The 13,671-nt window shown below is 42.1% G+C and overlaps 1 protein-coding gene across 2 annotated transcripts; it reads right to left on the reverse strand.

Moving 5' to 3' along the window:
- Positions 1-1,256: 1,256 nt before the first annotated feature.
- Positions 1,257-12,635, reverse strand: GTSE1 (G2 and S-phase expressed 1). 2 transcript variants are annotated; one of them, XM_086473853.1, is made up of 11 exons: positions 12,552-12,630; positions 11,803-11,866; positions 11,113-11,722; positions 9,761-9,931; positions 7,448-7,592; positions 5,866-6,243; positions 5,620-5,692; positions 4,925-5,173; positions 3,611-3,788; positions 2,329-2,469; positions 1,257-1,340 (listed from the first exon to the last, which is right to left on the reverse strand). In XM_086473853.1, exons 1-11 carry the CDS (start codon positions 12,628-12,630, stop codon positions 1,257-1,259), a joined length of 2,172 nt encoding a protein of 723 aa, XP_086329979.1. The 2 variants fall into 2 exon arrangements, with proteins under 2 accessions (XP_086329979.1, XP_086329987.1); XM_086473861.1 differs by lacking the exon at positions 9,761-9,931 and having other exon boundaries at positions 12,552-12,635.
- Positions 12,636-13,671: the final 1,036 nt, after the last annotated feature.

The following is a 13,671-nucleotide window of genomic DNA, read 5'->3' on the forward strand; positions in this document are numbered from 1 at the left end:
CATAAATACATTCAGCTAGGACATACACAACAGGAGTATCTAGTCACCAAGACAGGCTTGTTGCTTCAACACTTATGGGCTACTACTGTGTGCATTTTCATTTCCATTCACCTGCCTGTATTTAAAAACTCCACGTATTATCTAAGTGTGACAAATTAATGTAGAAATCTTTCTTCTGTTATTTGAGAGCAAAAAAGTTCAAGACTAGCCTTCAAATGTCAAGACTAAACCATCTGCCAGTAACAAGCTGTTGTTTTCTCCTTTGAATCACACAAATTCAGCTGTTGCTGTTAGTGTATTCCACTAACATTCAACAGTAAAATGTTTATTCCCAAACTTCATAGATTGGTTTGGGTTGGAAGGGACCTTAAAGATTAGTTCCAACCCCCCCTGCCATGGGCAGGGACACCTTCCACTAGACCAGGGTGCTCAAAGCCCCATCCAACCTGGCCTTGAACACTGCCAGGGAGGGGGCAGCCACAGCTTCTCTGGGCAGCCTGTGCCAGTGTCTCACCACCCTCACAGTGAAAAACTTCTTCCCAATATCTAATCTCAATCTCCCCTCTTTCAGCTTGAAACCATTACCCCATGTCCTATCACTGCACTCCCTGATCAGGAGTCCCTCCTCACCTTTCCTGCAGGCCCCCTTTAAGTACTGAAAGGCCGCTATAAGGTCTCCCTGGAGCCTTCTCTGGGCTGAGCAGCCCCAACTCTCTCAGCCTGTCCTCACAGGGGAGGTGCTCCAGCCCCCCAATCATTTTTGTGGTCCTCCTCTGGACCTGCTCAAGCAGGTCCATGCCTGTCTTATGCTTTCTTGCTACACTTTCGATGAAAAGCCACCCTGAAGTCCACTAGCTTTACCTACATCTTAACATTTGTTAGTGAAACACTAAAATAGTCTAACCGAAGCTTGTAATAAAAGGTTACTGTTTTCTACAACAGTTTGGTAAACTCATTTATTTTAAATTAAATCTTTGTTGCACATCAGGAATAAGGAATCAAAGGACAATTGGTAGGAAATGAAGAGACAGGCTTCCAATACAGAGAATTAGAGCAACACAGTTTAAATACATCCATGAACAGAACCATTAATTAGACTCGGTTTGATTATATTAAGACTGTTAGAATTCTATTGTGTTAACGCAGTTCTTCACCTAATCTATAGGAGTCTTCAAAAAAATCCTGTATGAGCAAGAAGTAACACCTAAACACTTTAAAGATCACAGATGCCATGAATTCTTCATTTCAACTCAAGTTCAGAACTTGAGTAGAGGGGAATCCAGATTTTCTTTGTTTACATCAGGACTCAGAGTGATAAGAGGTGAACTCAAATCAATTAGCTGAAAGAAAAACCAATAAAATTTAGCTATTGTAGTCAGCTGTTGTACATAACTTCTAGCAGCAATAACATCTATTAATGTAGTCTTCAAGTACTTTCTTTGTTTAGGATTCAAATTAGTATCCAGAAGACAGATACAAGCACTACACTCAAGCTTTAACTTCAGGTTTTTAAACATCTAGCTCATTCTTAGACAAGCACGAGCTTCTCAAGAGGGTTATTGCACATACACACCTTAAAAGCCTAAAAGGCTTTTTTAAGTTTCACCACTACACATGTTCAGGTGACACTGTCCTGCAGGCAGCGCAGGGCACTTAAGTCCTCTGAACACTCCCCCAGAAGTCACACTTCTGTGATCCTCTTTTGCGAGGACCTGATATTGAATTGATCCCAACTACATCTAATGTCTCCAAAGGCTACATCCTCATAGCTACCACCATTCATCTGAAAATACCTAAAGGCATCTACCTTCAAGCCATTAGTGTACAAAAAACACCCACTTGCCCAGAAATACTTGTCAAATTTAGAACAGATTCCAACACACATCTTTCAACAAAGGAGGGCGTTAGGAGAGGAGCTAAACAGCAGAGACAGCCTCGCTTTTTTGCTGAAAATGAGCTGCTGCTGCCAAGAATTGAAAATTTGCAGGAAAAGGAAAACAAGTGAGCATGCCTGCCCTACAGAAGACAGCATTCACTTCCTGCTTCAGCACAGCTTCATTCTTTAACTGCTTTAAGCATTAAGTTCTTCCTCCATCCTCCTCCTTTTCCTATTTGCAGATTGCTCACTAACCTCTGGTTTAAAGCACATTGTTTGATTTTAAACATTACATTCTCTTCACTTAAGAGCACCTTAGTGTGTAGTATCATATTGAGCTCATATTCAGTAATTCTCACAGTATTGTGGAGCTGCTCTGCAGACAAGTACATGCAGCCAGCTGACACTTTCCCACTAGCATATTTGCACCGGAAGACTTGAATATAACTTACCTTCACATGCCCTGCAAATGTAGGCTTTAGAGGAGTAATCTTACTCACTTCAGGAGTATTGGAAAGGTCAATCAGAGGTCTGCTTTCACCTTCCAAAGCGTGTGGGAGAGATTTGTCTACTCCAATATCTACCAGTAAGGCCTTAAAAAAAAAAAAAAAACCACACCAAACCACAGTTCATGTTTTCCCCTCTGTTCTCCACACTTGTTCATAAACATTTAGGCTGTCACTTCAGCTCATACAGCTGTAACAATCACAGGATAGGCTTAATTTACATGTTGGGTATTTCTCATGCAGGATTGTTCGCACAGTGATTGTGTGAAAAAACCTGGCAGTGGCTAGCACCACACATAGGGAAAATGCTGTGAGACAAAGCACAAGAGAGCCTCAGGGCATAAAACGATTTTTCACTCAAAAGCAGAGTTAAGTCAAACTTAAAACAGAAGAGCAGTAACTCTCAATATTTAAATATTGACTTGACTACAATTATTATGCAATGTTATTTAGCCATATAAACTATTCTGTAGAGCTCCAAACTTTAGTTATGCTTTTGACCAGTTTAACTACTCTATACATGTGCTACACAATTCTATAACAGATACTTTGTGTCATCAAGCTAACAAAGAAAACACTGATGCAACAACATCAAGTAATTAATCTACAGATTATCCTACACCTGAATACTCATAAATCAATAGCCACTTTGATAGGTTAATATTTCAGGACTACCAGTTCAGTCCTTTCTCCTCAATGCCTGTGGAGCGCCAGCTTTCAACACAAAGCCAGTAGATTCTTGGGAAAGGGGACAAATGTTCACTGGACTAAGCACATGGCACAACTCAGTTTACTGCTACGTGGGCTTTGGGTTTCATCCTCACTCATTGTATGCAGATTTGCACTGCTGTTAGGTGTTTGAATCTAGGTACAGCAGTGCCTTCCCCCCCCCGCCCCAAAAGGGCTTTATGGCTGCAATAGGAGCTGCCCTGTGACACTGCTTTTCTAATCAAATCCACAAGGATTTCACAGCACAGAAGTGGAAGTTTAATATGAAATCTGCAAGTATTTGACCATTCAGCTTTGAGATGGGAACAGACTAAGTGGAAACACTGAACAGCTGTTCAGTTAAAAATAGGCACTAGAGGGTGCACATGCTTAAGAGTTAATCCATTTCAACTTTGTGTGCACTGAAGTGGTTTTCCTACTTAATCCCTCATCTTGAAATAATGTATTTTCAAGCAGTTTACTTAGCAGTTCTGTACAAAAATGTATTGTCATTTCTTACCTCAGCTTGTTTCTCTTCAGCCAGCTGATTTTGTACTTCAGCCTCTTTTAATTCATTTTCCACTACTTCTGTATTCTTTTCTGGTGAGAAGTTAAGTGCAAGAGGAAGCACAGGTGGAGGAGATACATCATCTTCTGAAGATGATATCTGTGTCTTACTCTCTTTTGTCTGTTTAGAACTAGGGAAAAAAGCATTGGCAAAAATTGAGTTCTTTAATCAGCATGAAATACTAAAGACAGGCAAGCCAATACCCTAACAATTTTCTCTTTTTTTAGACCATTTTAATGGTCAAAAGGCTTCCCATATTTTCATCTGAAAGTATGCTAGTTACCTGCAAAATACAAGATATTTCATGCTGCAATAAAATTTATAGCCTACCCCTGCAAAAAAAGAGCTAATGACTTCAGGATGATGAAGAATTTAATCTTAAATTGACATATACATGCAGCCTAAATTTCACACACGGGATTTTGGTTTTTTAGACTTTGAAGAAACAACTAGCAAACGAGTACTCATATTGCATGTCACTGAGCCACCCACTTCAGGCCCTGCTGAGAGGAAGTACTGACACCAGCTGGAGGACCAGGGGTTGTAATCTGATTAGTATGATAAAGTCATTGTAGAGACAGTAACTGTTTCCGAGAGAGAGAGACTATTTTGGACATTTAAGCCTAACATGACATACAGGAAGAGTTTTCTAGCCATGAATCATTTCTGCTTTAATACTGTTCATCACCAACCATGAAGCAAGCCTACATACCTATATATAGCACTTGTGAGAAGATGTTGGGCTGGTAATAGGAAGGCAACATTATTTTCACAGAAAAAACATTATTAACAGCAGTGTGGGATTCACCCTTTCTGCAAGCAATTATTTCAAATGAAACAAAGTTAAACCTGCTCAGAAACTCAAGTTCAGTCAACTAAATCCTTGACTGATGCTTTAACAAAGTGCAGTTTTACCTAGCTACTTCCCTTCATCAGAAAGCAATAGCAAAACATCATCAACACCAAATCTTCTCAGTCAGAACATCAGATACAAATCTTAAGTTGCCCGCTAGCTCAAGAAATACAAGTAACTTCCTATTAGAGATTATAATTATTTTATGTTAGATATTATTCATCTCAGTAAGGGTTATAGTATTTTACTAGTCAGAAGATATAAATCTTTATTAGGCCTATACAGCATCTACACTGAAATGTTTTATTCTGACATCTAGCAGAGGTCCTTGAAACCTGAAAGTCATCATTAAAATTCATTTAGAGGCAGTTTGCCTGCAATACTCATTTCATATATGGAGGTTGTAGTCTTACCCAAGTGTAAAAGTCTTTTTGGTAGAAAGGGTGGAACTTTGGCGAACAGATGCAGCACATGGAGAAAATGCCATTCTTGGTGCAGTTTTAGGAGTCACCGCTGGAAATCCTGAGATACGACGAACAGGTGTAGGTAAGCCAGACCGTTTCAGACTGGCAGGAGTCATGGCGACAGACCTCTCGGGAAAACAAGAATTCTGAAGGATCCCATCTTCTGAAGCTTTCACAGGAGTGCTAACTGCCATGGCACTGAACAGGGAACACGCATTAGCCAAACACCTCTAGAAACAGTTTTATTCAAACTGTTCTACCAAACAATAGAAATCAGTTTCCCTTTGGTCAGTAAAGGAACAGCAATCATCATAAAATTGATAAACACAGCCACAGTAAGGGCTTTATTTTGTAAGAACTCTTTTATGAATGACTCTAGTCTATTTAGCACAGCAACAAAACCCCCCTTCTGCAGAGCATGGGGTGGGTGCTGTTCGGCTTAGTCTTGGGGTTTGGGTTTTTTTTTGTTCTGTGGTTTGTGGGGTTTTTTAATATCAGTTCCAATAGGCATTAACACAGCTAACCTCGAGGATCTCAAGGGACTAGACAATGAAGGTAGGACTTCCAAAGACTGTTGCAACGCCCAGGCATGTTGCATTCTAAGAAGTATGCCTCAGTACACAGAATTTTCAGTTAAACCTTACCTTCCAAGTGTGCCACAAAACGTTAATCCAAGAGATGATGTAGCTTTTGGTGCCGATTTGTTCAGTGGTGTATCTAAAGAAAGAAGTTTTGTTAATTGCTATCCAATTTTTTTAACAGATACCTTTCCGTTACAATACTAATCCCTTCCAAGAGGTGGACAAAAGTGTAATGAAACAGCAAGCATTCAAGGTAACATTTGCTTTTAATAGCCATGCTAGAAGACAGGGCATGTGAAGAATGTTTACCTCCAGTCTTCACTGGAGCCTTGGTTTGACTTGTCGGAATGGACGAAAGTCTAGCCTTGGGCTTTGGACACAGGCTTCCTTTTGTTGCACTTCCATCTTTATTCTGCTGATATAGCTTCTGCAGACTGGGAACAGAGCTCAGACTCTGAATTCCACTGCCTACAACCTCAGACGATGCTGCGGAAGCTGAAGGTTTAGCCAAGCTTACGGCACTAGACATTTTGGGAGTACTGGCTGATCTTGCTTGCTTCCTGGATGTCTCTATATTGGTAGCCTGCAGAGACGACACTCTGGTAGGTCTGACAAGGGCCAGCCTGTTTGTACTCGATGAAAGCTTAGAGCCACTCACATTAGCTTTTGAAGACATGCTTGGTTTTCCTGAAATAGAAAGTTAAGTTATACTTCTGAATCATTGCTTATTGCTAATTTTTTGACTAAGCAGAGTAATTATGCTCACACAGGAAAGAAAAACAGCAATTTACAGCATTTCAATTTATGTTCAAACAACTCAAGTTTAAGGAGGACACATAGCATTACTGAAAACTTACTCCCTTTATTCTCCAGCAACTTTGTCTGTTTTAGAAATTCTCCTCACCAAACCCCTGAATTACTGCAATCAAGTCAAAGAATATTCTTCAAGGAATGCTAAATCAGCTTGCAGATTCAAGTTACATTTCGAATATTCTCTCCCAGCATGGTTGGTTCAGTTCCCTTAAGCAGGCATTCAGGAAGGTAATAGTTCAAGTTACACTGATTAGCGGCACAGGCTGAACTACCCCACAAGTGCTTTTCCCAGTTTTCTGTATGGTTGTTTCTTCTAGTCTGTAGTTAAATAGGATGAATCTTGACTAGACATTTCTATTGTATAAGCTACTTACTAAGCTTTAACTTTTACTGATATATTATTATTCATCCAGAAACAAAGAACAAAATGAAAATTTGCAGTAACTTGGTATCTTGACAGAGCTACAAGAACTCTGGTGCTTACTTCTGTCAGTATTTTTAGGATACCATTTTCCTGATCCTTTGAGGCTTACTGAAAGGGTCAAACTGATGTCCTCCTTACAGTATAAGCTTCTTGGTTGTATTAGTTTTCTCCCCAGAGGTTTTTTTTCCCAATCTGCTTGAGTAAAGCTCATCCTTTTACTAGGCTTACAGAAACTCAGAACTAGGCCTTCCACATTTCAGTTGTTTTGGTGTTGTGGTTTTTGTTTTGGTTTGTTTTGAAGTCAAGTTAGACAAGCTTACAGATTCAGAAGCTCATGTACTTTGCTATAATAGAGAAGATCATGTACAAAAAGAACTGGTTTCCTAAGGCATTGCTTACTTTCTAGCTGTGTCAGACCCTTGCATGTAGGCAATCAGGCTTATGTAAATCTAGTTTTTACAAATGATAGAAGCCTAAGATTTACCTTTAGTCCACAGGGTTACTGGGCTAGTCTACAAAATTTTATTCTCCATTCAAAACTTCTCTTACTGCTTTTAAGTACTAGACACCATTAAAACATATCCAAACCCATAGTCCAAGACAAGCTTAGCTACTTTAAAATTTGTGGCACAAATCTGTAGTAAGAGTGATTACCATTTTTTCCTATGGGAGAAATGGATAAACTTGAATTCAGACTTGAGTTCATGCTGGAAACTGATGACGAAGATGAAGTAGTTTTTCTTGTAAGACCACTGGCAACACCAGGAAGTTTCAGATGTGTTGTCTTCTTTAAGCCAGGCTGAATCAGGGAATATAGTTTATTCAAAAGCAAAAAACTATTTAACACATTATTTTGCCATGCTTTCTCTTGGTATTATAGCTTCTTATTTGTGAATTTTAGAGACTCTCCTTCCTCAGATTACAGTTTAAAAAGTGAATTTGCTTAGGAACAGTTCATTATGTGTGGGTTATTTTACAGAGCTGGAACATCAGATCTGGAGGCAGACTTTATTCCTGCCACAAACCTGAGTATGGACTTAAAAAGGATTAAAGGAGTAACCTCAGGCACCAGTATATGCTGGGCATCAACCAGCTGGAAAGCAGCTTCGCAGAAAAGGCCTTTGGAAGTGCTGGCGGACAAGCTGAACACAAGCCACCCATGTGCCCTTGCAGCAGAGAATGCTAACAGTACCCTGGGCTGCATTAGGAGGAGTGTTGCCAGCCAGGTTAAGGGAGGTGATCCTTCCCCTCTGCTCACCACTGGGGAGGCCACACCTGAAGATCTGCATCCAGTTCCAGGCTCCTCAGTATGAAAGCTATTTGGAACTACTGGAAAGAGCCCAGCAAAGGGCCACTAAGATGATTAAGGGACTAGAACATCTCCCATCTGAGGGGAGTTTAGAGACCTGGGACTGTTCAGCCTAGAGAAGAGAAGGCTCAAAGTGGATCTCATCAATATATACAAATATCTGAAAGGACAGTGTCCAGTGGTGCCCAGTGACAGGACCAGAAGCAATAGGCACAAACTGAAATGCAGGAGGTTCCCTCTGAACATCAAGGAAACACTTTTTTACTGCGAGGGTCACCAAGCACTGGCACAGGTTGCCCAGAAAGGCTGTTGAGTCTCCATCCTTGGAGATACTCAAAAGCCATCTGGACATGGTCCTGGGCAACTGACTCTAGATGGCCCTGCTTGAGCAGGAGGTTGGGCCAGATGACCTCACGAAGTCCCTTCCAACATCAGCCATTCTGTGATTCAGTGAAGTGGTATGCAGCATGGAAGTAAGTATCTAAAGCTTCAAAACAGATACAGGTATTCTACTTTCATACAAGTTATGGCAACCTTTTCACATGGTATAGTTAACTACACACATGAAAAACTTTGTTTCTTACAGAAAATTGCTGATCACTTACCTGCAACAAAGGTAATGCTTGTTAATCCAACACATTTATAGTTGTTTTTAAGTATAGACTTAGAACACACACTCAAGAATGGCAATTACAGAACAGAGACTACTTTTCTTTAAAACAATTGTACTTTCTAATTTAAAGCTACATTGTATATAAACCGTATTAAGTTTTTTCTTTTTATCAGAACATCACAAAAATTATTTTAACATTTTCATTATTTTCATATTGACCTGGACAGGCTGGAGAGCTGGGCAGAGAGGAACCTAATGAAGTTCAATAAGGGCAAGTGTAGGGTCCTGCACCTGGGGAGGAATAACCCCATGCACCAGTACAGGTTAGGGGCTGACCTGCTGGAAAGCAGCTCTGCAGAGAAGGACCTGGGAGTCTTGGTGGACAGCAAGTGGACCATGAGCCAGCCATGTGCCCTTGTTGCCAAAAAGGCCAATGGCATCCTGGGTTGCGTTAAGAAGAGTGTGGCCAGCAGGTCGAGGGAGCTTCTCCTCCCCCTCTGCTCTGGTAAGGCCACACCTGGAATCCTGTGTCCAGTTCTGGGCCCCCCAGTTCAAGAGAGACAGGGAACTGCTGGAGAGAGTCCAGCAGAGGGCTACAAAGATGATGAGGGGACTGGAGCATCTCCCCTATGAGGAAAGGCTGAGAGACCTGGAGCTCTTTAGCCTGGAGAAGACTGAGAGGGGACCTTATCAACGCTTATAAATAACTAAAGGGTGGGTGTCAAGAGGATGGGGCCAGGCTCTTTTCAGCAGCACCCACTAACAGGACAAGGGGCAACGGGCACAAACTGGAGCACAGGAAGTTCCACCTGAACATGAGGGAAAACTTCTTTACATTGAGGGTGCCAGAGCACTGGCACAGGCTGCCCAGGGAGGTTGTGGAGTCTCCTTCCCTGGAGACACTCAAATCCCACCTGGACACGTTCCTTTGTGACCTGCTGTAGGTGACCCTGCTCTGGCAGGGGGGTTGGACTAGATGATCTTTCAGAGTCCCTTCCAACCCCTGCCAGTCTGTGATTCTGTGATTAAGAATGCTTGCCATTACCTTCGTTGGTGCAGGAAGGGCTTTCTTGTCTTGCATTGAGGAACTGCCATTGAACGAAGACTCAAAGACATCTGAAGCAGCACTAGATTTATCAGAAATTAGATCTTCAGATGATCCCATGCTGTTCAAGTCTCTTTTTGTAGAAATACCAGTATGTTTTCCTAGTTTGGGCTGGAAATTCCAATGCAACATTTTAAAAGCTACTAGTGTTTCTAGAAATCACTATAAAGCTTTTTACACAAATTGATTTTGTTGAGAAACCAAGACAACAATAGAAGCCTTTGAATCCAGTCAAGTCTGTAGTCTTTAGACTAACAGTTTGAAGTAGTCTAGCAAATGTATTTCCTAAGTACTAGAACATACCTGAACCCAGATATTGGGCATCAACCTAAGGACACTTCTGCAACAATTCATCCACACAAATTTCACAAAATCACCTTCACCTACATCGTGTAACATCTGTTCCTTACAACTGTGAGACCTCCATTTAATTAGTTTCCAAAGATGAGACATTACAATAGTAGACTGCATCATCCAAGCTGGCTGTTTGGACAGTGGGGTACAGTTTGGCAAGTTGAAGCATTAAGACTGTGCCTTTTCTTACAGCACCCAAAATCAAGAAGATAATTATAACACAAAGGAATCAAAGGGTCCCCGGTTTTCTAGAAGTTCCCAAGAAGCCAATATCACATTTCCAGTAAAATCTGCAGTATGTACTGAAGCCTAAGCCATAAGGTGTAGACACTAAACCCCAGAAGATATTCTAGCTAGAGGCTGGGATGTGTGCACACAAGGCCACTAACACAACTGTTTCCTTGCTGTCCTAGAATACATTTTCTGTTGGTCACATAGCCACTTCCTAGGTGTAATACCATTTCACAATGGAGAGAAGTTGTGGACAGAACTAGAGCTAAAAGATTTTCCTGTCCTATCAAAACAATTGTGGGGTCCATCTCCCCCCACCATTTACAAGGTTTAACAGTAAAAGCCATTTTTGCACATTAAGTCACCAAGAACATTGCAGTAATTTTACCAGCAACAAAATGGTCTTTAAACAGAAGCTAGGAATGATGGTATTCACAAAACTGGAACACAATGGAAAAGAAATTTGCCTATAGATGCTCTACACTGTCGTAACAGATAACCTACTTGACTACTGCACCATAGTATCTGCCCCAACTTCTCTTTTTCATATATAATAATGTTTCCTGCCTAAGGTTCTTAGGAGGTAGAGAAACATCATAAGATTAAAGTTCACTTTTTAAAAATAAAAGTGCATGAACAGTTTAGGCATTCCTAAAACACAAAGGGCATGTTTGAAGAAAATATAGTTGCCCAGAAGCTGTCTTTACCTTTTCAGTAGTCAACAAATTGCTTTTTCCAAGAGTTGATGAAGGTTTTGCTATTGGCAGTTTGCCAGTTGCCTTTCTTTCCTTATTTTTCTCTTCTTGTGGCAGAGGCGAACTGGCAATTTTTGTAGGGTACACACCAATTTTAACAGGGCTTCTGTTTGGAGGAGTATGAAGAGCATGTGTTTCGTCACCTGACAAAAGTTTATTCGACTCCTGAAAACAGGTTGGCAGCTGACACGCTGGGCTATCCCACACACAGTATGTCTCCCTTTTAACAGCCCTGGGACTTTTCGCTATATTTTGGTGTCTCAGTAGTTTCAGTTTTGACTTTGAGTCTTCCACAAACTTTTCTATAATATTGTTTTCCCGTTCTTCTGACTGGCTTATTTTAGTCTGCTCATTCTTGCTTTCAGTCTCTATTTGCAGTGCTAACAAATGAGCTTCTTTAAAAATTTCCACAAATTTCTCTCCTGTAAGTGGGCTCCACATGAGTTTATCATCCAAAGCAGGTGCAGTCTTTTCTTCAGCACTTTTTTTTGCTTCAATATTGACAGCAACACATTTTTCTTTGTGTCCCAATGGTCCAACAAAAACTTCATCTTCATTTCCACTACAAAGAAAAATAAGTCAGCCCAGCACCTTATGTGTGTCCATTTTAAAGGTATATTTACCTGTAGAGTCTTCACTCACCTTGCTGGAGAGAGTGAAAGGTCAAAATCAAACTTTTCATCAGTCAGAAGAGGCAATTCTGAAAATATAACAAGAAGTATTTTGTCACAGTGGGGATGTGCAGTAAAAGCGATTGCATTATGCTTTGACAATTTGGTGAAGCTGATGTCAGATGGCAAAGAAAGTTTTAGCTACCGAGTTTAAATAATTAAAATAATAAAAACAAGGTTTTGGTCAAAGAAATTGAAGGTACAGCTATAAATATGATCATAATTGTGATAGATACCCAAATATAATGAAAGAGCTTAACACTAATTTCTAAGCATCTGTAATAGGAACACTGGATGTGGCTGTGGGAAAGGGTATCAGCAGCCTCCAATCAAGAGAAGTGAGATTATATAATCTAGAGCTATATGATAACGCAGTTGTCCTACCAGTCAGTTCTTTCCCAGTTCTACCACAGGACAGTAACAGGAGCCAGTGAGAAAGATTACTTTTCCTGATTCCTAGTCAATATTAATTGAATCTACAGCAGACAGATAAGGAAAAGGGAGGAGCTCAGATTAGATAAGAGAGGTTGAGGACATCATGTCTCACTACTACACGTGCTCTATCACCAGTGCTCCACAAGCAGCAACAGCAGCCCATGGAAGAAACAAGTACACAGAACAAGATTAAGCAGATAAAGGAGGTCTACTGATCTGAACTGTCTTAACTTTTAAATAAGGGACAGACCTGGTAGAGAATATCCCAACATGTTCTCCACCTACCATTGCTCATGCAACTACCCAGTTTTTCTTCAATCACATGATTTGAGCAATGTGCTGCCATTTCTTTTCCTTCCTCCATAGTGCCTGGGAAAAACAGAATTAATTATACAGTAGGTTTAAAAAGACAACAATAAGGCCAGAGAATTTTATGATACTACCAAATTAGCAAGGAGGCAAACGCTCCCTTTGAAGACTCTTGTAGGTTGTGTTTAGCGACAGCCACACAAACATGGTATAAGGGATGTCACTTATCTCACCATCCTCTCTTGAAACGTGCTACTGAATTACCTAAGACAATGTAAATGTAAAGTGCTGCAACCTCTGTAAAAAGCCTTCAAATACAGCAGTGACGCCTAGGATTTCCAAAATTCCATAATGCAAACTCTGTGTTCAGCAACTGAACTCCTTATATGAATACAGCTGCAACGGGCAGCACGGCCAGACGGTTGCAGCAGAACTCTGCCACCCCACAGGCTAAAAAATCTATTTACAGCCCTAATTCAAGTCTGGCAGAACCGAGACTTCGCACGTCGCTGCCCCGCAGAAGAAACGTGTGCTGCGCTAAACACAGCGCCGTTCACTTGTGCGCAGAAACCCATCAAATACCGTCGTCCTGGGAGCAAAGGCAGCCTCGTCCCTACCTTAACGCGGCCCGCTCGGGCCCTGCCGAGGGGTCAGCCAGGAGACCCTCAGGAGGAGTACCGCATGCGGTGCGGCCACACCGGGGACTGACGCCGAGCACGGACCTCCCGGCGCCGGGCGCTCAGGGGCAGCTCAGCGGAGCCCACCGGAGCCGAGGGGACACCACACACCCCCCCACACACCCGGAGATGGAGAAGCTGCCCGGCGAGCGCGGAGCCGCTCACAAGCCACACGGAGCCCCGCGAAGAGCCCTCCGGGCCGCCCGCCGAACCCCCTGCCCCACCGCAGGCGGGCTCACGTAGGCCCCCACCCCTCGACCGCAAACCACCCTTCTACGGCCGGGCCTCGGGGGAAGCCCTCCGGACCCCACGCCGCGACGCTGGGGAAGCGGTTGGGGCCACCGAGGGCCCGAGCCGGTAACGGGCCCCGAGCCGGTAACGGGCCCCGAGCCGGTAACGGGCCCCGAGCCGGTAACGGC

This window comes from Leptosomus discolor, chromosome 1 (assembly GCF_034619465.1).
Source record: "Leptosomus discolor isolate bLepDis1 chromosome 1, bLepDis1.hap2, whole genome shotgun sequence".
Taxonomy (NCBI): domain Eukaryota; kingdom Metazoa; phylum Chordata; class Aves; order Leptosomiformes; family Leptosomidae; genus Leptosomus; species Leptosomus discolor.